Source organism: Andrena cerasifolii, chromosome 4, assembly GCF_050908995.1.
Source record: "Andrena cerasifolii isolate SP2316 chromosome 4, iyAndCera1_principal, whole genome shotgun sequence".
Lineage (NCBI taxonomy): Eukaryota > Metazoa > Arthropoda > Insecta > Hymenoptera > Andrenidae > Andrena > Andrena cerasifolii.
The window spans coordinates 10,475,018-10,502,402 of record NC_135121.1 but is presented as its reverse complement, the minus strand read 5'-3'; the positions used below and the strand labels follow the sequence as shown (position 1 = coordinate 10,502,402).

The 27,385-nt window shown below is 47.3% G+C and overlaps 4 protein-coding genes and 2 long non-coding RNA genes across 17 annotated transcripts in view; 3 read left to right on the top strand and 3 right to left on the bottom strand.

Annotated features, from left to right (window-relative positions):
• Positions 1-256: 256 nt before the first annotated feature.
• Positions 257-8,606, bottom strand: Lbr (lamin B receptor). 4 transcript variants are annotated; one of them, XM_076809703.1, is made up of 9 exons: positions 8,405-8,606; positions 3,373-3,548; positions 3,097-3,286; positions 2,734-3,011; positions 2,057-2,411; positions 1,689-1,987; positions 1,353-1,606; positions 1,156-1,280; positions 257-1,088 (listed from the first exon to the last, which is right to left on the bottom strand). In XM_076809703.1, exons 2-9 carry the CDS (start codon positions 3,520-3,522, stop codon positions 805-807), a joined length of 1,935 nt encoding a protein of 644 aa, XP_076665818.1. In that variant the 5' UTR covers positions 3,523-3,548; positions 8,405-8,606; the 3' UTR covers positions 257-804. The 4 variants fall into 4 exon arrangements, with proteins under 4 accessions (XP_076665818.1, XP_076665816.1, XP_076665817.1 ...); XM_076809701.1 differs by lacking the exon at positions 8,405-8,606 and adding an exon at positions 5,062-5,204; XM_076809702.1 differs by lacking the exon at positions 8,405-8,606 and adding an exon at positions 3,633-4,263.
• On the top strand, positions 4,368-7,324 carry LOC143367656 (heat shock factor 2-binding protein). Of its 2 annotated transcripts, XM_076809717.1 has the most exons (6): positions 4,368-4,874; positions 5,045-5,234; positions 5,942-6,060; positions 6,142-6,246; positions 6,312-6,577; positions 6,902-7,324. In XM_076809717.1, the coding sequence occupies exons 1-6, from the start codon at positions 4,818-4,820 to the stop codon at positions 7,221-7,223; spliced, it is 1,059 nt and encodes a 352-aa protein (XP_076665832.1). In that variant the 5' UTR covers positions 4,368-4,817; the 3' UTR covers positions 7,224-7,324. The 2 variants fall into 2 exon arrangements, with proteins under 2 accessions (XP_076665832.1, XP_076665833.1); XM_076809718.1 differs by lacking the exon at positions 4,368-4,874 and having other exon boundaries at positions 5,126-5,234; positions 5,947-6,060.
• Positions 8,607-9,241: 635 nt separating the features above from the next.
• On the top strand, positions 9,242-23,375 carry LOC143367648 (monocarboxylate transporter 9). Of its 6 annotated transcripts, none has more exons than XM_076809690.1 (11): positions 9,242-9,829; positions 17,614-17,914; positions 17,997-18,140; positions 18,231-18,436; positions 18,690-18,918; positions 19,033-19,472; positions 19,562-19,790; positions 19,861-20,036; positions 20,123-20,345; positions 20,422-20,669; positions 20,754-23,375. In XM_076809690.1, the coding sequence occupies exons 1-11, from the start codon at positions 9,737-9,739 to the stop codon at positions 20,901-20,903; spliced, it is 2,439 nt and encodes an 812-aa protein (XP_076665805.1). In that variant the 5' UTR covers positions 9,242-9,736; the 3' UTR covers positions 20,904-23,375. The 6 variants fall into 6 exon arrangements, with proteins under 6 accessions (XP_076665805.1, XP_076665804.1, XP_076665808.1 ...); XM_076809689.1 differs by having other exon boundaries at positions 19,015-19,472; positions 20,754-22,161; XM_076809693.1 differs by lacking the exon at positions 9,242-9,829 and adding an exon at positions 11,228-11,369 and having other exon boundaries at positions 19,015-19,472.
• LOC143367663 (uncharacterized) lies at positions 9,823-15,630 on the bottom strand. 3 transcript variants are annotated; one of them, XR_013085068.1, is made up of 5 exons: positions 15,492-15,630; positions 13,933-14,090; positions 10,631-12,990; positions 10,383-10,551; positions 9,823-10,280 (listed from the first exon to the last, which is right to left on the bottom strand). It is a non-coding gene; the product is annotated as an uncharacterized LOC143367663 (long non-coding RNA). The 3 variants fall into 3 exon arrangements; XR_013085069.1 differs by having other exon boundaries at positions 10,383-12,990; positions 13,438-14,090; XR_013085067.1 differs by having other exon boundaries at positions 10,383-12,990.
• The window catches only part of LOC143367664 (uncharacterized), a 13,855-nt gene continuing 9,668 nt past the window's right edge, over positions 23,199-27,385 (bottom strand). Inside the window, exon 3 of the long non-coding RNA XR_013085070.1 lies at positions 23,199-23,773. This is a non-coding gene — a long non-coding RNA (uncharacterized LOC143367664). The remainder of the gene's footprint in view (positions 23,774-27,385) is intronic.
• The window catches only part of LOC143367649 (monocarboxylate transporter 12), a 22,329-nt gene continuing 19,315 nt past the window's right edge, over positions 24,372-27,385 (top strand). Inside the window, exon 1 of the mRNA XM_076809696.1 lies at positions 24,372-24,514. Within this exon, the coding sequence (XP_076665811.1) occupies positions 24,504-24,514 (11 nt within the window). The 5' untranslated portion in view covers positions 24,372-24,503. The remainder of the gene's footprint in view (positions 24,515-27,385) is intronic.

The window sequence follows — 27,385 nt, the reverse complement described above, 5'->3', positions numbered from 1 at the left end:
AAAACAAAAAACGTGACGACCCTCCAAAAACACTTTGAGACCCACAGGTTGAGAATCACTGCGCTAGAGAATTTAAATACCATTTTTGCGATAGCTGAATGGTAGTACTCACAATCGCATAGATAAGTTATTGAGCGCCTCGCGAAAACGCAACAAAGTTGCGAAGGATAATTTTTTCTTAAATATTGTTGCAAATAAAAATGGGACGTTCGAGAAGTGTAAGGAGCAAATAAATAAGTAAAGCAATCACTCTAAACTGTTCTTAATGTAACATTTTTATTTATCATTTGCTTTAGAATTTAATTTATATTGTACAATTTTTAAACTACACGACTGCTAGAAAAATTATTTATTTGTGAATTATCAATTATACACATCTGTATAAAAGTATAAAATTTCTTACTTAATGTCTTTATCATAGAAATATATATTTTACACTACATGTACTTTATATCAACAAGTATCTCACATTACATTCCCTTGTAAAATTGAATATATAGACAATCCTTACTTCATTGCTGAACAGCACTTTTTTTTAGATTCTGAGATTTCGAAAGATCAATCGCACGATTACATCCTAACATTAAATGTCATGGTTCATTCTTTTTGGTTTTGAGTTCGCTTAAGTTGGACCCTACGTTTTGATCTCTCAACATATGTATATGTATAAATTAAAATTCATTTACACGATTAAAACGCCATTCTATAAAATAATGAGCATTGTAAAGTTTTAAAGGTACAACTCTGTGATAAATTTTGGTATATAACAATACCATACTAAAATTGTGTACATTATATATTGCTCTAAAATATACGATGCAAAAGCATGTATTTTACACGCGACATATACTGCTCCCAGGCTAATCCGTAACGCATTTTGCAACGTTCATTGTCTCTAATTGCCCTGTGCACTAATAATCCCGTGCACACTATTGCGTAATAATAAGGCAAAATATCACATGCCATACTTATGCACGATATCGACCACCACATTATTATATCGCCCAAATAATTTGGATGTCTCACGTGTCCCCATAAACCGGACACTATAAGTTTCTTTCCACGGATCGTGGGAATGGTTTCTAAATCTATAAAACAGCACAGGTAAGGCGTTTTCGAACTTTCTTATTAATTTAGACATAATTTCACACTTACGCGACAATCCCCGCGACAAAGGGTTCCTTCTGAATTCATTTTTTTGTAAATTGCTGATCCTGTACAGTAAGTACCCGATTATAAAGACGACCACAGGAATAGCAAGTAAGTAGCTGAACTGTGTCCTGAAAGTGAAAACGTTTAATTTTAATTGAATTTATTTCACGACCTTCCCATTCGATACTTAATGCACTTACTTATGATACAACATATACTTCGTTGTCAGAGTGGGTAAAAATGGATATAACATATAGCCCGTGCACAACATATAACCAGCCCCCTCGTACATTACTTCGAAAGTCGTTAAGAACGCAGACTCGAAGAAGAGTGCGTCCATTGAGTAAATTATTTGCAATAAAGCAACTAACAGAACACCTACGTTAAGCTGTTCTAAACTATATTCTTCGGCTTCTTTGAGTACTTTGATCACAATAGCCAAGTTTATAAGAGTCTGAAATTGAAATGTGGCAACGTAAGTTTCGTATCGCAGGCTTTATAATTCAGAGAACTTCACAGAGAAAAAAAAATATTACTATAGCTATCATAGCTGTACGGAATAGGTTTATTTTAACATCCACAGGACCAACTCGTGGGTTTATCTCCCTTCCTTGCCAGAAGTTATAGATTCTACTGTCAGTAGATCCATGTATATTCAGATTTGCCACCGGGGCTTTGTTTCCCTTTACGAATAACAATAATGACAAGATTACACCAAGGATCCAACCACTGATTGAAAGTTGTACATAATTTTCTACAATGAGATCAGCGAGTTCGAATTCTTTATATACACACGCAACAAATAGAGTTAGCGATAAAATAGCACATAAAAATCCTGGAAAAAGAAAATTTATAATAATTTTACTGAAAATAATCAAGCACGCGAAAGCATAAAGAAAATTACCATTTATATGATATTGCAATCTTCCAATTCTACTTTGCGGCCCGTCGACCTCTCTCCCAATTGGAACCACCGAGGCAATATTCACAAATAAGAAGAATCCTAAATATAGTGTCAAGGCACTTATATAAGAAGTCAGATCTGTCGGTATTTCAAGATACCCAAATTTACACTGATTTTCTGTACACATCATTTGGGGCAATATTGTAACCAGCGGTGTCAGAAATGTAAGAATTAAAGTGCCGAACCATCCTCCCCATTCTTGCGGTTCACTAACCATGCTTATCTCCTTTTTACGTTTCTCTATTACTTGGAGATCCGCTACGTTCTCTTTATAACTTACAGTTTTGAATAAATCCTGAAATCAAATACCAATTAAATACAGAGTACAAATTCAAGCGAATCTACAGAATATAATTTCTCAGGGGTGTGCGGGTACCCGACATTTCGAGTTCGGTACGGGCCGGAAACTTTCGGGCGGGATCCCGATACTTTCGTATTGCTCGAGATCCCGATACTTTCGTATTGCTCGAGATCCCGAGACTCGATTCGGGCTACAAGCATGACCGCCATGAGCGGGCAATTTGATTTCAGGTCGGCTCGCAATACGAAAGTGTCGGGACCCCGAGCCTCGAGACGATCCGCACACTCCTATAATTCCTACACGTAAGAAGCTTTACCTGATCCCTTTGTACTGACTGTCCCCTTTCTTTTCCATCGATGCTGAAATCGTGCATCGAACTTTTCCTTTCCAGCGGAAGCGAGACAGCTCTATTAATATTCCTAGTTAGCATAACCATTTTATGATTCGACTCGGGTTTCGATGTACCAGAGAATAGTCGTGTCGACCTGCGTGTAGCTGATCCCATCTCTTTCAATCGAGATTGAAGAGGCATCGCTTCGATACTATCATCGTTTACACTCTTCGCGCCAGCGATACTTCCTCCAATAGGTATATCTACATGACGCATCCAAAATCAGTCTTATTACTTAACAGTATCGTTCGAAAATGTTCTTGCATCATTCGAAAAAGATGTGTTTACCGCTAGGTAGCTCCACTCGTGGCAAAGAAACTTTTGCAAATTTACCACGCGTCGAAGCTTTCTTAATCGTAGATGATGGAGATCTTCCGGGCGACTGTCCACGCGGAGCCTTTCTACTAGGCGAATATCGAGAAGGGCTTTTCCTGTCCCTGAGACTCATTTTCGTTATGCTCCTAGACGGCCGCCTTGCCTGAAATATTGAAAAATCGGGGAACTGACGAAATAATGCTTCGGCGTAGAAACGGGTGAAACATTTTATCTATTATAAGACTGTACCTTAACGTCGTTCGAATGAACAATATGCTCGGTGCCTGCTTCGAATTGCACCTTGTAGCGATCACCCTTCATGCTCAATATTTTACCTTTGTAATATTCATCGGTGGTTGGATGTTTAGCGAGTACTTCGTCGCCTTCGTGAAACGTCATTCTTGTACCAAAAGGCCGTCAATGACCTTTAACAAACATGTTACATAACAGGTAAATGTAGAGTATATTGAAAATCTGGCATTGCACAGAGAAAAGTGTGTTTAATTTACAGGGAGAACTGTTGCACGGGATACTTGCACGATTCACAATGAGAAACAAACCGAATATCGTATGGAGCTGCGCCATTCAGAACAGTGTTGCGTAAAAGCGAGAATGATGAATTAAATCGTAACGTATGGGAGCATTAATGGGCACGTTTGTACAACTTACGCGTAGTTTTATTCAAGCAACGGCAATATCTTGTAAGAAGATTCCGGCTGGTTTAAAAATAAGGGGGCTTCTAATCGTGAGGTTATAATTAACGCTTTTTTTTTGCATCATAACACGAAGACGCGCACACGCTAACTGTGCGTTCCGAGATGCATAAAATGCAGGCCACGCTAGTTAATTGAATGCGTCGCATGTGTTACAGGACACACACAGAAGGGGAAGCAATGTATGGGAGAGCGTTCCGTTACATCGCTGTATATAAGCGTAAAATTCCAAGCAACAGTTACTTCTAAAGTTGTATTACTGGTACAGATGTAACTGTCGTTAAATAAATACGTAATACTTTAAAGAAACTGCGTTTTAAAGTAAACATGATATTTACTCCTTTTCCCGCCAACGCGAGTTCCTTTGGGTGTGTTTATATGTCACAGATTCTGCTTGCATTGAGAATAATTCAGTTGCACTACAGTTTCTTTTCTTTTTCGTTAAAAGTTCAAGCTTTTAACGATTTCGTAATAGATCTATAAAGGGCGAATCCTACTTACGCCCAAATCACCTGTGATTTTCATTAAGGTAGGTTTTCCTATACGCGACTGAACGCAACGTCGAGAATTTCAAAGTCGATTTTCTCGAAAATGAAGCGCGATATCAAAAAATTTTGTTCCTTTTTCTCGGTTTATTTAATTGTTATAAGTCGAAAAGAAACAGTAACTTTTTTTGATATCGCGCCTCATTTTCGAGAAAATCGACTTTGAAATTCTTGACGTTGCGTCCAGTCGCGTATAGGAGAACCTACCTTAATGAGAGTCACGGACGTTGCGAGAAATTTGGGCGTAAGTGGGATGCGCCCGAAATTCACTTGCGTTTTCAAACGAGCGACGAATTGTCTGCGCACGAATACTTATTGCAACGATTACCGCCTTCAATATTTCAAATCGCACAGGAAGTGCATGTCTCCAGTGTTGTCACTTCGATAAACGTGAAAAACGACCATTCAGATCGGGGCAAAATTCAGTTGAATAGACATGGACCCGGATGCGCACGCAGATCAAACAAATTTGAAGGTTGAGGAAGAATTTTTGGTATGTTCGTGAGACTTATCAATAAATGCATGCAGCTTATTAACGCTGCATCTAACGACGTCAGTAATTCCGCGTTCTGCGGTTAGCGCGATAGGAAAAGCGGCCGGAAGTGACGCCAAGGGCAAACATGCATTTCCGCGTAATGCTAAGGTATCGAAATATTTTCACAGATTTCTGTGGAAAATACCTTGAGCACCGCCAAGCACAGCATCCATAACTTCATAACGGATGTACCCCGGGCATTCTCCAGTTCAGGGTTGAATTTCGATTTAGAGAAACTGGAGATAGAGGATGGCACGAAAATACAGGACCTCATTACTTCGTTTCCAAGGTCGTTCGCCGATCAAGCGAACGCAGAAGGTGGGTGTGCGCTATCTCACAGTGTTTCGCGTATATGGGCGTTCGGGACAAAACTCATAGCTTCTGAACTAATCGGTTTTCGACCTAAGTACCCTAATACTTTTTTAAAGAGAATATACAGACGAATCGATAGGTGTATAAAAAATATGCATTTCCATTCATAAAAAATGAGGCGATCTCTGCTGAACGGTGAACGTATTAATGATGTCGGCTATTTTTTCCACTTCGGGCAAATTCAGGCAGTTGAAATTGACGTTAATATAAAGTTTAATGTTCCCGCAATTAATAAACAAAAAATCACGCAGGTACTTTTTTTTAAAACTCAAGTCAAGGATGATTTAACATACAAAGTTGGAACAAATTGCTGAGATTGCAAAAAAGTTTTTCGGCAGCTGGGACGGTCATATAATACTAAACATAACTTATAAAAATCAAATTTACCAGATAAACATTCAGCAAATAGCACGTGTTTGAAAAAACGCACCGAAAATTGAAATAAATTTCAAGCATCATTTTTAACAACGAATTGGTAAATTCAGCAAAAAATATGGGTAACATTAAAATCTACGTTCCTTTATTAACATTTTAAGATACAAGAATTCGTGGATCGAGCACTTTAAGTTCTTGACTTTTGAACGTTACTCGAAACACTGTGCATCTGGCCGATTATACCGCTCTCTGTTGAATCAAATCTTTTACGTATATAGAGCAGAAGAAGAAAATCTTCGGCCTGGAGTTCGAATGCGAAGAATTGCGCGCTCAACTGCAGCAGCAGATAGAAGAGAACAAAAAGGCGCAGAGGGAAATAGAGTATCTAAAGGAGCAAGTAATTTCTGCTGACATTACTCGCATCGATTCGTTCTGAAATTCGTCGCGTAGGGGAATGCCATTTCTTTCCTTTTTCTAGACACTGAATCAGAGTACGTATTGCTCAACCTTGGGAGCAGTTTTGGGTAACCTGACTTGGCGTGCTTCTAGATTCCCCGAAATCGTAAACGTCTGGCTCTCAACGGTAGGCGTACTTACACTTTCCTTTCGACACTTAGGCGATATTGTTTTACAAAAGTGTCTTTATAGGTTCAGCATAAGATTAGCGAGCTTCTAGCGATGACGGCCGGAAGTTTTGTCGCGTTCATAAATACTTATCGGGACGCTTTCCCTCCCACTAGTAACGTGGAATATCAATTCTTAATCGGCCTGCTGGGCATCGTGACGAACATATCCGCGAGCGCGGAGGGTCGGGAGTTTTTAATTACCAACCCGAACGGCCGGAATTTCGTGCAGAACATGGTGAAGCTCATGCCCACTTTGCCCCTGTCGCAGGGCTCCGTTTCCTTAAAAAGGTACCTTCGCTCGCGGCCGCTTGGCTTTCAAGTGATTCACTAGCAGTGGCGGATTTAACAGGGCGGCCGATGAGCAGTTGCCACCTGGGCCCCTGCTCGGAAGGCCCCCTAGGGCCCTATCCTTAAAAAAATTATGATTTTATCCAAAGTATATTTTTTTCTGTATTATTACACTGAGCCCGTTTTTACTAAACTACCGTTTTATTTTCCTGAAAAATGGGCCCCTCAGAACGTTTACCACCTGGGCCTTTTTTTCTTAAATCCGCCACTGTTCGCTAGCAGCCGAAACTTCCTCGCTCGTAATCGTAGACTATAATTTCGCAGGCTGATGCTTATGATATTCTACAACGTGAGTATGAATAATACCGGCGCGCAGCATCTGTTCGAGTCACGAGTAGGGGACGTTCTGAATTATTATCTGAAGAACAACACGCTGCCGGAGAAAATACAATGGCTCTGTCTGCGCGTGCTCTACTCGATCACTTACGATCTAACCAACCCGAAATACATTCAGGACTTGATCACGACCCTGCCGATCGCCAAGATAGAGGACATCGCCGCTTCGAACAAGAACGAGATGAGCACAGTCGCGAAGCAAGTAATGAAGCACCTCAGGGAGTCGCAGAAATACATAAATTCCAATTAAACGATTTACACAAGCGAGGCTAACGTTCTCATTAAGAACGCGATCCCATTAATTGCGCCTGTCGGCGGAAGCAGGGATAATAATATTTATATTCGAAAGGACTCGGCCTGGTGTTTTCATTCGAGGGGGAACGCGCTGCTTCGACTCGGAATTGCGGCGATGTCAAACGTCGGAATATCCTTGGGAACATGTTCGTGACTAGCTCGAGAACTGTCGAATATCGATCTGCGTTATGCAGCTATAAAATAAGAGCAATTGCGTGGAATAGCGTATAAAACAGTGCGGAATCGATTATGCAGACGGTTGCAGGTAGCGAGACTTAAATTTCACGCACAAATGTTTACCAAACTATTGAACTTATTGTGCGTAGACTTTCCAATATAATGCCGAGCCGGTTCGAAAAGTCTGTCCAGCGACAAATTTCACGGTATATAATTGTTTGTGATTTAAGGCTCTTTTATTTAAGATTCCACAGGGGGAGTTAAATGAAATATGTGAATTCAGGGTCTTCTTTGCGGCCCTTATTGGAAATTTTTCAAAGTTAAAGGTTCGTTGTAACTGGAGTTGTTTAAGTCGCGTCACTTTTTAATTGGCACGGAGAATGCATCGATTGAACGCGCTACGAAGGCTTGCCAGCGTGTTACAGCAATTGCGAATTTCATTGAGTATCGGCGGCCTTCGGATTTGAAGGTTGCGGCAACGCCATAACAACGAGCACTGCGGTATCTCGGCTGCTTAGTCGCAACCCTGACGAAAACAGTTCCACGTGCCATGCAAATATGTATACTGCGGTTTTAAATCTAAATCTACCGATAAGTCCGCGATTACCATAAAATTACAGCTGTACAACAACTGGGAAGTAGTGGAATATTCATAATTTTGAACTTCGCAAGTTCAATCGATGCGAGCGAGATCGATATACGCTATGATTCAGCCTGCCGAGTGTTTGTAAATACAGTACACGGGGCACCGAAAAAAAGAGATCGACGATTGTTTACGAATAGAATCGATACAGTGCCCTCCTTTCGTCTAAGCGATTCATTGCGATGGAAGGTCGAAAGGGTTCCAGCGAAGTAACGGAAATCGAAGGTGAAAGGTACAGTGACTCGCATAATCGATGAAATAACTCGGAAGCCCGAGGAACTTACCGCTAAATCAATCCTACGAACTCTTAAACTTACGAAAGCAGCTGCCGCCGATGAGTAGCCAGTTCGAACGAGCCGCGTGCCATTTTCAAGTTCAGCAAATCGATCGTAGCATATATCGGGTGAAGAGAGAATTATTAATTGCCCTTGCGGCCACCACGCTTCTTCGCGGCGGAAAGAAGAAAATCTACGCGTCGCAAAAAACTTTCATTCAGTCGCACCAGTCACTGCACTTGAAGCGATTACCTCGGAGAAACGTGATTAACAATAATAGTAAGGAATAAAAGTCTGCACGGAGTTGTCTCATTCCGTTATCCCGCATAAAGGGAGACAGCTAGAGCGAGGAGCGAGCGGGAGAGACGAGGACGAGACATAGAGCAGCGATACGTATAGGCGCATAGTAATACCGAGCGGCTATCGCGTCGATAATCGACCTGCGCACGCTCGTGGGGAGAGACCGAGTGGGGGCGTGCGCGACGCGAGATCGCGCCTGCCCGGTGGCGTCGCTCGGCGCCGGGCGGGCACGCGGAGCGGGGCGCCGGGAGAGAGGGGCGGTAAGCGTCGCGACGTCCGGCGTCGGGCAAACGGGAGATCACGGCAGGCAGGCAGGCAGGACCTAGGGAAGGCGACGGCCGGGCGGTCGTTTTATTGATCCCGGGGCGCCGCGGCGCTACCCACCCGCGGCGGGATCGTCTGCGAGAAAATTCTGTGGAACAGGATTCTCGCAATCCACCTTCGGCGATCGAATCCGCGAAAAGGGGCGCGCGAACGGTGATCTGAAAATCGCGACGGTTTTCTGTACGATCGAACGGGATTACCGCACCCTGCCCAGGCTCGTCCTCGAACGCCGCGGAGCGAGTTCCTGTGGACTGGACCGTGGACGGTGCGTTTGACGTCCTTCCCGTCGTCGTCGTCGTCGTGGTGGCCAGAGGTTCGAGGGATCTGAATCTGTTGGTGGTGGCGGAGATCGTGCCGTGGATAAACGCGACTCGTGGGAGGAGGAGACCCGACTGTTGACGTGCGATCAACGCCTGAGAGCCCAGGGGTTGACGAGCCCGCGTGTCTGTCACCCTCGATCCGCGAGGAAGATCGTTCTCGGGAGGGTTCGCGCGGTGGTTGGAACATCGATGGACTGAGAGGACGCGGAAACGCCCGGAAGGAGCTGTCGCCGTGCAGCTGAGACTTCCAGGACACCACTCACCGCCGATGGAGGGCTTATAAAGGAGCTGGGAAGGGGGCGCATCGCCGCGTCGTTCCTCGTTCACCTGGTGGACGCGCGGCCACCGGGGATCGTCCCGGTAGTTCTGGGTGTCGCGGTCGGTTCAAGACAGTGACGACCGAGTGTCGAGTGGGCGCCTCGGCGCCGAAATGGGCCCCGCCAGCAGCCACGAGCAAATCGGGGGGCAGATCGGCGACGACGATGGCCTGCACATCACTCCGAAACCTACGGCCAACAACGTCGTAAGTAAATTTCCCTCGCACGGCACCTTTCTTCTTGCCTCGTTAAACGCGAACACGATAACCAGTTACCCTTGACTCGTTTCCAGCAACCTCTGCCGACTTGTCGTTAGCTAACGAACGCTTTTCTTCCCCGTTCACCCGGCGCTGGTGATACCGCAGGGGTATGAGATTCTCGTGGGAATAGCCGGGCCGAATTCAGTTCGTGTTTCTCACGCGTTAAGTGGGAGAACCGAACGGAACGATTTGGCACTCTATTTTCGTCATAAAACAGAGACGTATTCGCGCATCTGCGCTAGAACTCCTTCCATGACGAAACGCTCCCGAATGCGTGACCTACGAGGCGAGGCTGTGATCGAGGCGAGGCATTTTTTCAATGAACCCGGTGCTAGGGTCCAGGGGATGTTGAGCGTAAATAAATCCTGGTGACTTGTCTGTTATCGACTACTCATCTCTATAAACAGACATTAACCTTCCAGAATTCGAACCCTGGACTTCCGCTTGGTAATCGAAGACATGTCCGCCCGATCTACAGAAATAGTTAAGCATCACTTACGTGCCAGCGGATTGAAAGAGACACAAGTATTTAAAGAAGCATCAGACTCGTTTAAACTTGAACAGCAGACCTAACAAAGACGTTTTCTTTTCTTCTGACTTGGTGAAAATCCCCACGGATACACCGAACCCTCGGGGGAGGATCAGGAGTTATGTAGGACTCGAACCCGCTAAAAACCGAACCCAGACTCGCTTATGAAACAACAACTTACAGTTAATCAGTCGCATAAAACTCTAGAGTGACTTTACCTAGGACGATTGGGAAACTCCGGTGGAATTTTCATTCCACCGGAGATTCATTGCCCGCGTCAAGCGATTTTCCTCCTTCGGTGGTGTCTTGACACGTTGAGTATCATCAGCGGCGGGCAAGATCTTCATCCGACCGCGATATCTCGCGCGTATGTGCTCGGGAGTATCGGGGCGCACGCGGCTAGAACTTTGTACCTATCGATAGATCGCTTTGTTCGTGGCGTATGACCGTGCGGCATCGTGACTAATGCCGGGCGCGTGGAAATCTGTAGTGGCGGAATGAAGACGACCACAGTGATCCCGGTGCATAAATGAGTGTGAGAGAGAGAGAGAGAGAGAGAGAGGAGAGGAGAGGGCCGCTTAACGTAGAGAGGGAAATCGGGAGTGAGAAAGAGGGAGGGTGTAAAGGAAAACGAGACACGATAGGACACCGGGGAGGAGGGCCAGGGTGAGGGGGAACGGAGCGAGATGGAGATTTCATAGAGTGGGGAATCGGATGGACTACGCGTCCGCGATGCGATAAGTCAGCCGGTGGTTGAGCATCGCGCATTTTCATATCGCCTGTCTCTCGTACCGCGGCTGGACGCTGTCCACTCAGGTGGCGCGAGTCCTCTGCCATCTCTCTTCCTCTCACTCCCATTTTCTTCACTCACTCACCACACGAGGGTGTATTCCATCTTCATTCAGATAGGACGTCCCCGTCGAACGTTGCTATCGCGCGATGTCACCTAAGAACAAGGTATGTAAAATCTTCTCTTCGCTCCCGCCGGGGCAAAACTCTCGGAACGTTTCAGTTTTTCGCGTGCCGCCGTCGGTCCGTTACATAAACCATCCGCGCTCGTCGCCGTTAAAATCGGGATCGCGAGTTTTACTCGGCAACAGGCAGCGCCTGTGCCCCTCTCCGTTTTCGAGCGGCTCACGAGTCCGGGGACACTGAATTACAGAATGAAAAGCCACACAGCGCCACGTGGTTCGCCGCGAATCTCGCAAGTTGGCGGAAATTCAACTGGTATCGACAGCGAAACTGCGACGGCCACCGATCGGTGGGCGTGCTTCCCCATTAGACCAGCGCGCCACAGAATTTTCGCCTCGCCTGGCGAAATTCGCGCGACGCGATGCCGCCTCGGCGAGGATCCGCGGTGTCGCGCGTTGTAACGCGGAGTCCCAAGGTAAATAGACGAATAGGCGGGTTAATAACGAAACTGCGCGAGTGAAAGTAGTCTACGCGCGGCGTGGTCAGCGAGAAAATTGACAATGCAACGCCGCGGACAGTCACCGGCGACATTAACAATGGCGAGGGCAGAATTCGCGCACGCGAAATATCCTGTCGCATCGTTATTGGGCGGAGTCGCCCGCCTAGGTCGGCTATTTCCTCTGCGTCTTGGCCGCGGATCGTATCACGCGCCAGTTTACCGTGGATTGGTGCCGAGCAGTGGATTAAGAATGTGCTTTATTGCGCGCGAGCACCTTATCTTTTGAGTGTTTGTTGAATTCGTTATCAACCTATATCGATGTCGAGTATTCCCCTTATCCCTGGGCTATTCGGTCAAGCCGACGTTGGAGCACGTAAACAGGAGTACGTGCCCGCGGATACGACTCAATTACTTTTCCGAAGGCCCCCTGGTTTCGTACGTGTAGACAACCTCGGAGTCGATTCGCCTCGATATTGGGTTCCGCGGATTTCCAAGATATATCCCTCCGTTGACGAAAGGAGAACGGTTTAATTGGCCAGATCGGTGACCTTGGTGGCGACGGTTCTTGATCCTAACGACGGAGGAAAAATAAGGGATTAATAGCCGCGATTACGGGTCGTAAAGTTTTATAATTCTTCCGCAGACTGATTACACTCGATTAGGTTGGGCCCGCGTTATCAGTTGCAATACCGTTCTGGCGCTCCTCGCTGTTCTCCGTTTAAGTAAATGCGCGCGAAGATTGAGCGGAAAATATTATCAATGAGGGAGTTCGGCGAGGTTATGATAATTAGAACGCAAACCGTGCAAACAATGCGACTATGATTCATTGAGCCAGCGGGAACGTTGCTCTTCCTTCCCGAGCGTATCGTTTATCGCCGCCCCTAGTATCTCGCGGTCCTAAGCAAACTGGGACAACAACGGAGAGGAGGCTAACAACGTTGCCGTAAACAATGGCGATCCAGGGGAATATAGCGAGGCGGCGTCGATTGGCGCTGCCTGAGTCACTTGAAGGCGTCACTGCTGACGTTTCCGAGAATACGAGGACCAGATGTTCGTCAATGATCGCTGCGAATGGTGGATCCCTTCGGTCCGCTGCGCCTCCGTCGAAGGATAAAATGAAACGCCGCTGGTCTGGCCGCGGGTCCGATCCATTTCCCGTGGTCGCCTCTAGACGAGAAGTAAACAGCGTTTTGTTAATCATCGCGAATTGACTCGGGTCTGGCGTGCCGTTTGCGTGGCTTCGCCGCTAATTTTTCCGCGGCGATGAGAAGCAGATGGTGCGCGTTCGTGCGCTCCTGCCTTCGGCTCTAATTGTCGCTGGTTATTATCTAATTAATTCATAAGCGACGTCCGACACACGAGCATCGCGGAACGCGACTGCAACACGCCAGTGCTCTCCCGCGCGGTCCAAGTTAACAGTGGCTCTACCAAACACCGGCCTCAGCTATCAAATTTATCGTCCACTAATTCCACGAGTATTCCCGCTACTGTCGAAACACCTCCGTATCGTCCTCGGAATGTTTACTTAACGCTCCCCCGACACCCCCTGCCCCGCCACCCGCCTCGTAGCCGGCCTCGGTAATTCGATCGTTTGGTGATTTTCGTTCTACGTACGCGCGGGGACCGATAGATGGCTATCCATTAAACTTGATTCCATGTGTCGCCGGTAATCTTGATAATACGAGTATTTTCGGTAAGCTCGGCTCGCGTGTGGGATCAGTTTCACGGCGGTGCAGGCATCGACTTTTAGATTATATTAGTCCGATCGGCGTCCACGCTGGAAGACGATGGCCACTCTGCGGATGCACGGTGCCTCTCGCACGGCCAATCGGCCGCTCGATCTTGAACGTGACATCTCGCAGCCGACTGCTGACGGATAACCCCGTCGCGTCGGGAGCAACTGTCACTTTCCTCGTGCAGTACGAACGTTGCCAGCGAAATATTTGCAACAGTGAGGTAACGCCACGAAAGCCGAGCGGGTAAACTCTAAGAATTGCATAAACTGTTCCGGTGGCCCGGGAGGTGGGCTCCCTCGGCTGCGTGCGCCCGTTTAGAGAAGCGTTTTCTAGCCCGTGATACACACACATCGGACACGCTATAATGGCTTACGCAGAACGACGCGTCGACACGCTGGACGTAAGTTCGAGCTGCCTGTGCTGCTTCGTTAGTAAATAACTCGCCGATCCCTACTATGCCAGTCAATGTGAATCATCCTCGGTTGACACAGAGCCGAGTGACATCGAGCCTCCGCGTCTTTCGCATTCCTCCTGAAACGGGGAAAAAAAAGTAACCCTTGAAACAAGCAGTGCGATCGATTCATTGCCGAGCAATGTCAACAGAAAGGTTTTTGGCATTGCGTGGGAACGCAATGTCACGGAGGCCCATTTATTTTCGTGCTCCTTTGTCCGCGATGCGCCCAGTCGGAATTCTCACCTCTCCCTCTCGATCGCCTTCGCTATTTAGTTCTCGATCTATCGTTCGCGTTACGTGAAACTAATGCGATATTTTCCGTTGGGAATGCACTCGTGTCGCTAAATCGCGGGCGCCGATGTTTTTCGCACGGTCTCCAATACCGCTTGGTGTTTGTCGTTTTAATTCGACCGTGGATCAGTCTCCGATTTTGGGATTATTTTATGGTTACCAAGTGTTTCGACGGCGATAATAAATTTTTATTTTTATTACATCTGTTCTGTGAATTTCGTACCGAAAATACACTCGACGCGACGCTCTTCGCGCGATACTTTTATTTCAACAGACAAATAATGAACAGGTGATCTTGGAACGGAGGATATACGCGACTGTTTACATCATTATCCGAGCTGCTTAATACTTTATAGCCTTCATTTATGTAACCAACTTTCGTAAGGCCACAAATCATTTTAAGCAAATCACTTCGTATCAAAAGCTCCCGCGCGCTCGTTGCACACACCGCATTTAAAAACTCGCCCATTAAGTGGAAAATCGATAAACGTCATTACTATCGAATCCTGTGCGGTACATCTGTTCCGTTTGATTCCGCTGGGACGCGTGATACCGACCTTGTCCGATTAACGCGCACCGCCTTACATAGAAAAGGAGACAAAGAACAAGGATCGTTTGAAAATTCAAGGCGTCTTTCGGTGCCACGAACGATGGCAGATTCGTATCGTAGTGGCCTGGCTGTCGCGCCACGTAATTGCGACAGGGTGGGGACGCGTGTGCGACGCTTCGCATTTATAGGTTAACTTTTCGCGCACGGAGGATCAGTGCCGCTTCAACGAGGGCTCCGCGCTCTTTCGTTGCCGTGCGAAAATCTTTTGTTCGTCGTGTACTTAAAACGCTCGCCGTGAACGGTCCGATTCCAGTCGTTCGTGGGCCTCGAGCTCGTCCGAACCGAAGGGAAATAAACACGGGAGACTGACTTGTCCGCGTCCCATAACCCATCGACGACTCTCTGGGATCGTAACCATTGACACCTGGCCGCGCAGCGCGTTCTGTCAATCGACCGTCGCTCGGGACCACCCGAAAAATCGTTTCAGCGCAATGACATAAGAAAGGACATTAGCCGCGTAGCACGGGAACAAAGTGATTTGCTTCGAGGAAGTCGGAGAGGAAGAAGCCGCTATATATCCCCGCGTATAAATAGAATCTCCGTTGCGTGCAGTGGTACGCAGCAGCTATATACATACATACGTATCCACCGGACGGGCCAGCCTCTGTGTCTCTCTCCGGGGAAGTTGTCATGACAATTCGCGCGTGCCGTATCATCGTTTCAAGGGGAGGTGTTCAGTGTCGGTTGGTTTACGTGCGCCCGATGCCCGGTCGGTGGACCTCGTCGAAAACCTGAACCGAAGATAGAAGCCCAGCGGTCCCACGCAGCTGGGTGCCTCTACCTGCGTCCGTGGCCTGTGTCCTCCCGTGTCGCGGACACAAGTGGCGGCTTGGCTCCTAGCTCTGTGTTGTGTTCGCCACTGTTCTCTCGCGTTCAGGTGGTAGAGCGGGCCCGCGGGGGGAGAGGGGCAGCCGCGATGCCAATACGCTGAGAGTTTAGAGGTTGACACGGGGCGCGCGAGTGCGAAAAACAGGGGACATGGCAGCGGATTTTGACGAGTGATACTGCTCGGCTCCTGGCACCCAGGGGGAGTTTAAAGCGCGCCGAGAACTGGCGGTAGCGTAGGAAAGCTCTCTCGCGGGATCAGAAGCGACGAAGAGGAAAGAAACGCGTACAGCTGCGCGCACTTCTGTACACGAAAATAGAACTCTGCACAACGTTGCGTGCGGAGGGCCGGACACGGCGTAAAGGAGCGCGGAGTGTGACATTAAGGCGATCCGTAGAATGTCGCGCGTGTCGCTCAACAAGTCGCAGTACAGCCAGTACGGCTCGCGTCGCGTGCGCAAGATCAGCACGGTACGTTTCGTGAATTATTCCGGTTTGTTTGTTTGGTAAATCCCCGCGTGCCGCGTGTGTTGCGCGTCCCCGTGCACGTATGCACGCGCCCCCTCGACTTTCGATTTCGGATTCGGATCCTCGTTTGCTCCGCTGCTCGTCTCGTTCGCTCGTTTAACGATGCCACGTGACTTAGCCTTGACAGTCCGGCGTAATTTACACTTTCGTAGAAGCTGACGATGACGACGCGCGAAGCTAGCACTCGTTTGCACGCCGTGTGCATACGTGCGCGCATCACGGTTGTGCGAATACACGACGCCGACCGTCACGGCAAAACAAGGTCGAAAACAATACTCTCTCTCCCGTGGAGGGTTTGTTCGCGGTGACGTTAGGTGGCGCACGCCTTGCCGATTCCTAATGACAGCGGATCAGCTGATCGCGCTGACCTTCCATCCGTTCGGCTAAGTCACTGCACAGAGTCCACCCCGTGTGCACTTGTGCCATGCGTTGACCGCTACGTTTGAATTCATTAATGTGCCGCCACCTCGGGGTCATTGCTCGGCACTTCTCCGTCCCTTCGAAATGCCTGCGAAATAATCCCATGCCTTCGGTCTTTGTTCCTCGAGGCACGGGGAATTATTTCGAATCGACGGGCAGAGGCTGCCGATCACTCTAATCATCGGGATCATGTAGTCTCCGGAAATGTAGATAACGACGATTGAGCGTTTCGTCAAGCGCGGCCGCTTTGTCGCGTGATCGATATCGCTTTTTCTTTATTAGATTCGGTGGAAACGCCGCTTTACCTTGGATAAACGTAGCCTTAGGGACCGGTTAAGTCACGGTAGCCCGTATACGCTATCTGTGCTAGCGTTTGCGTTATGAGATCATTTTATCGTACGACATGGTCGCTCGTTCTCGCATTACGCACGCGAAGCTATTTTCCCGAACAGCGCGTGCCTCGATGTAGTTCATATTCTCTTCGCATTAGAATTCTCTAAAACTCTAAATCCTCTTTTTGTTATCTCGAAAATGCATTCATAGATCGAGAGAGATAATGCGCCAGTGTCTTCGTTACATATGTATGATTCCCCGAAGTCTTTAACAATTCTTATCCAACTGTCTGCTAATCATCCTCCTGGCTAGCATAGCGATCTATGAGATGTATCTATGTGTTTATGCGATAGCGTAAAAGGAAGCTCTTTCTTACATTGGTCAAGGTGAACCACCGTTACTTTACTCAAGGCGAGCACAAATATCACTGTTACGATGCAACAAGATCTTGAAAAAACATTCATTCAAACTCTCTGCTTATCGCTGACAAAAACGAGCAGCTTTACATCCTCCTCGCAATGACCATAATTTTGGTGTTTTAAGCGATTCTGGGGCCTCTTAACTTGGACTAAAACTTTCGTGCTTTCTTACAGACGGAAAGTGAATATTCTGTGGAAGAACATGCAAGACTAACGACTAACGATGGAACAGGCGACGAGGCATCTCCAGATGACGAAGGGGGGTCGCTGTGCGAGTACCATGATATACCACCCCCGCCGGATGGTGGATATGGGTGGGTCGTGGTATTCGCCTCCTTCATGTGTAACATGATTGTGGATGGTATCGCCTACACGTTTGGTGTCTTTCTGGGAGAGTTTGTTAAATATTTTGAGGAAGGGAAAGGCAAAACTGCATGGGTTGGTTCGTTGTTATCCGGCATGTACCTTAGCGCTGGTAAGTGTCCTCATTGGAATTCGCATCTGTTTCGAGTTGCGTTGAGATTGTAGCTTGAATAATTATTACCGTCTCTTTTCAGGACCCGTTGTCAGTGCTTTAACTAATAAATACGGGTGTAGAGCCGTGTGTATAGCGGGGAGTTTTTTAGGTGCAGCAGCATTTATACTTTCAACATTTTCAACAAGTGTAAATATGCTTATGATCACTTACGGTGTCATGGGAGGTGTGTGTAACGCATAGTACTACGGTGTAATTTATCTCTTCGTACAACAGCCAGTGTGCGACTGATTACGCTGTTCTTCTCTTCTTCTAGGAATTGGATTTGGTCTAATATATTTACCAGCGGTAGTTTGCGTAGGTTATTATTTTGAAACCAAAAGATCTCTGGCTACAGGCATTGCTGTATGCGGCTCAGGATTTGGCACATTCGCATTTGCGCCGCTTGCGACTATGTTACTAGAAGAGTATAGTTGGAAAGGAGCGAATTTGATTCTTGCTGGCCTTATATTAAACTGTGCTGTAAGTAAAGGCAGGAACATACTATTGAAACGCCACGCCACTTGACACGTCCACACACGATGCATGTGTAGTTACATATGCGTAAGTTGCACGTGTAAGTTACATATGTGCACAGTTCGCATCGTGTGTGAACGCGTCGGGTGGCGTGGCGTTTCAATAGTATGTTCCCGCCTTAAATCATCGAGGAACTATCTGCAAACGCGGGTAAAGGAGGTGAATTGTACGTCTGATAATAACGGCAGTGGAATTTCAGGTGTTTGGTGCATTGATGAGGCCATTAGAATACCCGAAAGCATCCTCTGTTAAACCCTTGTTACAAAGAATGGCGGAAGAGAAAAGATTCCAAATGGAGCGCGGGAGTATCGGAGGTTCTTACTTCATGGTTCAACTGCCCGACGGATCCATGGAGAAGAGAATGAAGATGCCTATTAACATTGATCCTGGTGTTCACTCCAGTTTCAATTTAGACCAACTAGTGCCTGGTAAGGGAACCTTCGCTAAACCCCCTAAAACCCTTCAGAATGATATTTAATAAGGTGTTCTATGATACACTTTATTCAATACTCATAATATTAAAGGAACTCCTTTAACGCCAGTTCCAACGGTACCAACCCTGCCCACTATATCGGAAGTGAAAGTGCAGGAGCACTCGTCTAGTGGAGCGACCAGCAACAGCGGCAGCATGGATTTGAAGAGTTTGTCCACCAAGTCAAAGAGCAAAAGGAATATCGATGATACCAAAGATGCGAAAGATATGCTGGAGAAGCCTGAAAACGAATTCAAGCCGATTATTCCTAGGAATGCTTCGCAGCCTGCTTTCACCACTCACGTGCAGGGCTTACCGAAGAACGGGTCTGTGCCATTCTTCGACAGGATCCGGAAAACCAGTACTGGCGAGAGGTACAAGCCGAGCCTTAGCGCGATTAAGAATTCCAGGACAACGTTGAATTCTAATGGCGATATTAGAAAAAGTTTGCACTTAAGACTTTCCACGAGCAGCGTTATGGGCTCTCGGACTAATAACGCGGAAGTAGACGTAAGTGTTACCGTGATGGATCACGGAATATACGATTGATGGAGCGAATGCGTTAGATTTTATAATGCCGATATTGCGTGTTCTCGTAGGATGGCGAAAGCATTACTTTTACCACTAGCAAATCTAGTATCCCAAAGGAAAAGCCACAGATTATTCGGCCTTTGTCGAGAAAAGATATTTTTTACAGCGGCAGCGTAGTTAATTTGCCAGAGTACCAGAGCCAGAAGTCGCTTGCGAATTATCGGCAAAGTGTTATTTCTCTATCGAAGTCTGTCCGCGGGGACATTAAGGACACCGACGTTGAGAAGGCACGTCAACGTAAGTGATTCCCCGGAGAACGTAACGCATCGACTTATGGAATGTCAATTAAGCATCGACAATATTTCAGAACCACTGTGCCCCTGCTTGGTGCTACCTGATTCGTTTAAAGAGGCTTTGGCGACGATGATGGACATATCTCTGTTGAAAAATCCAGTGTTTCTTCTAATTGGCATTAGTAACGTGTTTGGAATGGCTGGATTGTACGTTCCCTTTGTATATTTAGTAGAAGCTGCGGTCAAGGATGTAAGTGGAGCGTTGCAATATATCTCTTGCTATGCTATAATCACTTCCCATGCCATTCAGATTCTTTAATGCGCAATAATTTGTAGGGAATTGAAAGGAATTCTGCATCATTTTTACTGTCTATCATCGGTATTACCAATACCGTGGGCCGCGTGGCTTGCGGGTATATCGCGGACTTCCCGCAAGTAGACTCGTTGCTATTGAATAATATCTGTTTAATTATATCGACGATTGCTGTAGCTGCAACTCCGTTCTGCCATTCCTACGTTGCTTATATTTTCATGAGCATTTTCTTTGGCATAGCTATATGTGAGTACCCGGGCTGTTGAAACGATTCTATCGTTCGCCATCCAATTAGTGGAATTGATTAATACTTTTATTTCAGCTGGATACATCTCCCTGACATCGATTATTTTGGTCGACCTGCTGGGCTTGGACAAGCTGACAAACGCGTTCGGCCTTTTAATTTTATTCAGAGGAGCTGCCGCAATCGTTGGCTCGCCTTTGGCCGGTGCCGTTTACGATGCAACGGGAAGCTACAGCATCCCATTCTTTATGGCAGGATTTTTTTTCTTTATGAGCACCGTTACCAGTTTCATGGCTCCAACGATGAAACGGTGCACAACGCCGCAGGTACGGATATCGAGGCACTCCACGTGCCTGGCGTATGTGTCGTCTGTGACTGTTAAGTAACAAGGAACACGAAATTTCTTACAGACTCAGCCTGTGATATTAGATACGTTGACTCCAATTGATGAAGATATCGAAGAAGAGAATGAGGATGATATTCCTGAAATTGTAGAAACTGCGCCATCACCGCAGGAACTACCCGAGAAGGAAATTAAGCAAATAGAGTCTGTTTTATAAAGTCTGGTCCGTTTGAAGAGAGAGAAAGAGAGAGGAATAGAGAGAAATCGCCTTCACCTCCGAGCCACACTGTGATAGGGCTGCTGCTTCGAGAAGGTCTGAGAGAAAAGGTACTTCTTCGTTATACAATTTTAATGGATAAAGCACAAATTAATGAACGCAACCTGATGGTATTTTTAACGTACTTAGAATTTTTGCAATTGTAACGAATTTTTTTTTATGAAACTATATTATATTATATATATAAAATTGCGTGTGTATATATATATAATATACATATATACGATGTGAGAAATGCCATCAGGCCAGGCTTCATTTGCCTATGTCAATAGTAGCTGATAGATAGAAAAAATTTATTAACTTAATCAGTATAGATGAATCAGTATATTAAAAAATAAAACAAAAAAAAAGGAAAAAATGTTTAAAAACGTAGAAAAAAAATGCTTTTGCACTTGCATATCGAGTAATGTCTTGAAAGAATATATTAATCTTCATCATAGGTGATATAAATATTATAATTTAGAGTAAGGATGGTCAATCTAAACTGCGATGACTGGCTCTCTCTTTTTTTCCCCCCCACTTTTCCTACCGTTAGTACGATTAAGAACGACCTGTTCGCTTATATTTTTTCGGGCCACGGTTTTCACGTGTTGAGAGACAACGAAAGGACAGTTACCAATGCTGTACGTCGAGTGCCGGGCACTATTTATGTTAGCATCGCGTCCGACTTTGTAGAGCTTTACGAGTAAGCACGGCCAATGTCTTTCACGATCGACCATCCTTAATCGAGACTACCCCACCTGTAACTCGCGTTACTTAAATCTATTTTTGGTCGCAATCCAAAGAATACAATTCCAATCGATTAACATTCAGAGAGATATTTTTCTTGCATACACGACAAATGTATATATATTATATAGGCGGGAGGAAGCGAAGCGGAAACAAAACGGTATGTGAATTACTAGGATTACATACAGAGAGCGTAGATGAATTCGCTGCTGCGCAAAGAATTGTAAATAATATATAGACAATTGTAAAATAGCGTATAACGAATTTCGAAATTAGGCAAACTAGAGCGATTTCTGTTCTCGGGGGCCACTCCCCGCCCCCACCTACCCCCGTTACCGCGCAGGCCCCCGACCGCCCCTGTATTAATATATTGATCGACGAAACGACTAACAAGCTGTTAGCTAGAGACTAATTAATATATTAACGATTCACCTAGAACGATTATCTCATTCGATGTATAAAAGAGAGAAAGGGAACGTCTGACACAGCTAGTTTGTGTAAATTAATCATGTAGTTCGCGAAATTGATTCTCGAGGTGTGCGAAAGGAAAGAAAGAGGAATGCTCGTAAGCACATTAATTAACACAAACTAATCGACTAATGCAAGGTGCTCGGGAGCCGAGCACCTCAGCGGGAGCGCAAGAGGGTGACGTTTGTCGCGTCACTTGTGTCGTGTAAGTGAGACTAATTAATTACCGACTGTGACGCGGGCAGAGGGAGAACTTAAGTTACACAGTGACTTATTACTTACGAAACGCATACACGCCTATGAACCGTATAAATATATAAATCTATGCCGTCTCCGTTCATAAATTTATATATTTATAGTAGACAACTATATAGATAATGAAACGAAAGCGGGAGTTAACTGTAAATCTTGTTGAACGGCATACGACAAAGTGTTACACTTGTACGTACATTGTATATACGGCGATTACCGGTAACGGCTACAATGATTAATTATCGACGCGGAAGAGCGGGGCGAAGCGCGAAGGAAAAAGGAACCGTCGCTGTCGATAAGGGAATACCAACAGTGCTTATTGTCATCGCTGTTATCCGCTATCACTATTACCACTACTATTACTATTACGCTATATTAAATTAGTACAACCATTACGACAACTTATTTTTATTCTTAAACGATCGTTGCGCAGGAGACCGTGTTTCTTGTGGTTTGAATCAAATATAATGTATACATGCTGCTACTCAGCCGGAAGTGTGTACGTGTGCACGCGTGCCGCGACGAGCCCAGCAGTTACACGGATACACACACACACAGACACTATATAGAGTATATAAAAGAGCATTATCGACGCGCGTGTTCACATGTGACATTTCGCATGCGCATATGTTTTTCATATGTATGTATGGATGAAGAACAGGCGGGACTTGGATTAGAAAAGAATGCATATATAAGCGGAGCGTGTGCCCTCTGTCTGTCTGTCTGTCTGTCTGTCGTGTGTGCATAATAGATGGCGTACATGCGTATGAACGTTTCAACATACACTCATACACACGTGCACACGATTCTCGATCCTGTGCATATGTTTAAGAAAAGGAAAAAGCAAATGAGAAGAAAAAAAAATGTGAGGTATATATATTACGCTATGGTACAAAGAAGGACAAATGTATTAGGTGACGTTTATTGAAATTGAAGAGGAATTATGAATTTTTATTACTGAAACTTTGCGTTGGCTTGCTTATTTATTTACGTATGGTAACACTCCCCATGTATCCCACGGCCGAGCCGCACGTCCAGGACGGAGTCAATTCGTCACGCGCGACATATTCCCACTTTTTCGGTCCCCGTTACACGCTCGCAATTACGCCGCTGCATGTAAACGACGAGTGTGCAGTGAATGATTAGCAATAAAACACTGTAATATGTTAATCAGTCTGCATTATTGCCACGTATCGGCTGATCGCCAATTGCTGTTTCACGACGATTCAACTTCTGCTCGAGGTATCTCCACTGGAGACCGAGGAACACCTACAGGATCACTCTTACAAACGGTCCCGCTACGAGGCAACGATCAATCGCTACCATTGCAGGACCTCTTCCGATTAGTTTCCCAATGCGTCCTGAAATTTTGAAATACGATCACTGGTGTCGGTATCGCCTCGCGAGGATCACCCTGTATAACGTTACAAGACTGTCAAGGATAGTGACGGGTACAAGAGTGAAAGGCGAAGCGCGCCGAAAAATCCGAAGCCTTGCTGCGTGTCGCAAGCACGGGGGAGGGTGACTTGGCGAAAAATACGTTTCCTCGGCTCTCCCCAGTTCGTTGGGCTACGGCGATGTGTCGCCCGTCTCCTGGTTTTCACGTGCTCCTACGGGGGATCGTTCCGTCTCCCGCCTTCCCCTGCTGCGCAGCGAGCGGAGCCGACGAGTCCGTCGCGCGATAGGCGTATATTCTTGGCGCGACCTACCTTAAGTAAACTTACACTTTCGTTCAAGCGCCTACGAGTGGCACAGGAGGGGCGAAGCGCAGGAAACCGTACGGAGGTTCGGAGGAACGCCGACTCCATTCTGTCGCGCGAGAATTGCAAGTGTGCCTACTCGTGCTTTTCCAGCAGTGCGCCGCGTACAACGTCGCCCTTCGACGCCCATCCCGCCCGCAGCCATCCGCCGCGCCTCTCCCTCGGCTCCTCTTTCCGTCTACCTTTTCTTCGTTCTCGCGGCCGATATTCTCGTTTGACTTTATGGCACCCGCTCCCCACGGCCGGTCTGCTTCTTCCTCGGCCGAAACGGACGACACCGAGCTGCCCGGAGCTAGGCGCACCGAACTTCGTGGCTCCCCGACCGGCGACCATGACACACACGTGAGTGCAGTTCGGCAGCAGGGTTCACGGAGGTTCGAGGCACGTGGACGCATGTGTTGCGCTTCCCCTGCGGCGCGGTTCGACCTCCCGTTGCGACAGTGCGCATTCTCGATCGCGCCCGATGACCAATCATCGGTAACGAGAGCAGCCTCCCGAGTGGCGGACAGATTCCTGTAAACGACCGCTTATCGCGCGGGCTACTGTTCACGGGTAATTGGTATTCGCCGCGAAACTGAACTCGCCGAGGGGGGCGCGGGAACGCCGGAGGGAACGTGCTCCACCGTTGCCAGAAGAATGGAGCGTACGTACCGTCAGGCGAGCTCGAAGTGAAGGAATAGAAAAGACAGCTGGCGCGTGTTTATGCGCAGCGCGTATCCGCGCGCCACGTGTAGGCTTTAACGCGGGAATAGCGGAGTGGAAGCTTGTCTTAGCCGTTCAATCGCAGGACCTATGAGTACCGTAAATTTTTATAAGAATTCAGGCGGCGTTATCAGTCGATCTTGCTCGACTCTGAACCTCTAAACAAACAATGACACTTGAAAGTTCGGAACGATCGATCGTAACGTCTGGACGGACACACTCTCGACTCGTTATTGAGAAGGGAGAAGGGGCAAGGACGCGTCTGGCTACTGGTTACGTTAGCGGGTCGTTATCAGGTACTACCTGCGTCTAGGCGGTGCGTTCGCGGTATACGTTTTTTTGCTTCGTTATTACGTCACCAAAAGCCCACTATCACCGAGTCTCGGTGGTCGGGGGCGCCGAAAGCGGGCTGCCCGAGTGGCTAGTTTGGCGCTCGCCACAATCTCCCGCTGAAACGGGTTATCGGACCGTCGCCTCCGGGCTTCTCTTATCGACGGAATTCGCGTCGCGCACGTTCGCCGCGCGGCTCGTTACCGTTTCTCGTGCGCGACGATTCGATTTCATCCCGTCGCAGCGAATGCACGTGAAGCATTCGCACTATCAATAGTATCGATGCCTCGGAAACAAAGAGAACTTAACATCCCCTTTCGAATCTCCAGAGAACCCAGTCGCGAGCGCTCTGCGCCTGCGCCTTGACCTACCTTCTATCTGTACAGATTCAAACGAAGTACGTCTGTACATAACACAATGACTGAAGGATACACCGCGATGGGACTCGTGAGTGGCGCAAAATAAAGCCCTGACCCCACTTAAACTGTTAGGGTAGAGGACCCATATACCGGACGGCCCCCTATTACCGGACACAATATTCATTTTAAAATTACAAATTTTATTTGGCAGATCTGAATATGAGTAAAACTGTAAGAAAAGAATACAGTAAAGATTCGAATAACGAAGCTTTATAGGTTATAACCTCCCATCAATCTTCGGTAATTCCAAGGAGCACGTTACACCTCAAAATTAAGAATAAATATTAAGACAAAAAACCAGGCCCAGAATCTCACGAAGATGTTTCAGTTAAATGGAAAATGCATCTGGACAGTGTCCGACGCATTAATTAATTGCGACAAAATTTTCTTTTACATTTTCACTAATATCTCTTTAACATTTCACTATTTATTTAAATCAAAAAGTCCCGAACCTACGGAAATGCTTAATAATCAGCTCCGCGCAAAAAAATCCCCGAATGTATGAAAACTTATATTGAAATCCTTAAATAACTTTCATGCCATCACTAAACGTCCGGTACATGGGCCCTATACTCTGCCTCCTTTACAAAGAAATGCTGCAAGTGCCACCGCGTACTTTGTATTATAAAAGCGCGCCAAAGCTCCCGGGACTTATGCACACTTCGTACGTCCGCACGAAGCGAGCTAAACCGTTTCGGTGTCCCGGCTCCTAGCACCTTCGACTTCCACCTGAAATGTCGCGACTTTCTAGGCTCTTTACGTCACGAAAGCCCCTTTTTTCTTGCGGTGCGGGTAGAAGGTGCGCGCGAAGCGGGACGAATCCTCTCGTCCGGGGACGGACCAATCTGGCATTCGGACGTTATCGGTGACCGATGGAAGCCGTGCACGCCCGACGACCACGGGACACGCGGCTCACGCTCGCCCGCGCAGCGCACGCCGCCTTAGTACACGCGCGCCACGCGGCCACGGACACGCGCGCGTTCTGCTCCGGTCTCTCTCGATCTCGCGCCCACTTCCCTGGAATTTCGACAGTCGCTGACAAGTGAGCTTAACGAGGAAAGGTAATCAACCGGCCTTAACGTGCCCCTAACGTCCAGCCGCGCGCCTCTTTGCCTGTTCCGTGCACGCGTACGCACGCGTGTGCGTGTTTTTTTTTTTTTTTTTTTTCGTATTACGCGACGCTCACGCGCACTTCCCGCCTCGACGGCCGCGCGTGCGCGCCACGCCGCTTCCCCTTGCACGTGGTCGCCCACACGTGCGTGATATTTACGCGTCCACGGTGGCCACGAGGGTTGCGTAAGCGCCTGCCCACCCTTTGGAATTCTGCTCTTCCTCGTGCTGTCTAGCTTCGCTTAACGTTCGCCGTTTATCGCGAAACTCTGCGCGCTTCCGTCACCGCTGGCGACCCGTCTGTCTTCCGCTCGTCAAACGGCACTGATCCGCGATGCTAACGACGTGCCAGGCGACGATGAGCCGCCTCCGAAATCTCCGCGGGGCTCGGCTCGCGCGTGCAACTTCCCGCGGACTTGAATGTTAATTTGGAATCGGTAATGGGGCCTTAAAGGTGGCAACCGGCTTCGCTCGTATACCCGTTTCGCAGTCCACGCCCGTCAGGTCTATGGAAACTCCCCGGCGAACCACCCGCGGCCTTGGTCGTGCCGCGTCTTCGCGAAACCGTTCGACTCGGCGCGACCGGGGCCGCGATGCGACTCCATACCACCTTTCGATTTCCGTGGAAATTTGAAAGTCAATCGAGCGCTGC

Excerpts from the sequence above, each read along its gene's own strand:
- Lbr (XM_076809703.1), bottom strand. The coding sequence starts at position 3,522 with ATGACGTTTCACGAAGGCGACGAAGTACTCGCTAAACATCCAACCACC. Across the intron at positions 1,607-1,688 it reads GTACAGCTATGATAGCTATA|ACTCTTATAAACTTGGCTAT; the intron begins GTAATATTTTTT and ends TTTCAATTTCAG. Across the intron at positions 1,281-1,352 it reads AAGTATATGTTGTATCATAA|GACACAGTTCAGCTACTTAC; the intron begins GTAAGTGCATTA and ends TTTCACTTTCAG.
- LOC143367648 (XM_076809689.1), top strand. The coding sequence starts at position 9,737 with ATGGGCCCCGCCAGCAGCCACGAGCAAATCGGGGGGCAGATCGGCGAC. Across the intron at positions 19,473-19,561 it reads CTAATAACGCGGAAGTAGAC|GATGGCGAAAGCATTACTTT; the intron begins GTAAGTGTTACC and ends GTGTTCTCGTAG. Across the intron at positions 20,037-20,122 it reads TAGAAGCTGCGGTCAAGGAT|GGAATTGAAAGGAATTCTGC; the intron begins GTAAGTGGAGCG and ends AATAATTTGTAG.
- LOC143367656 (XM_076809717.1), top strand. The coding sequence starts at position 4,818 with ATGGACCCGGATGCGCACGCAGATCAAACAAATTTGAAGGTTGAGGAA. Across the intron at positions 5,235-5,941 it reads CGATCAAGCGAACGCAGAAG|AGCAGAAGAAGAAAATCTTC; the intron begins GTGGGTGTGCGC and ends TTACGTATATAG. Across the intron at positions 6,247-6,311 it reads TAAACGTCTGGCTCTCAACG|GTTCAGCATAAGATTAGCGA; the intron begins GTAGGCGTACTT and ends GTGTCTTTATAG.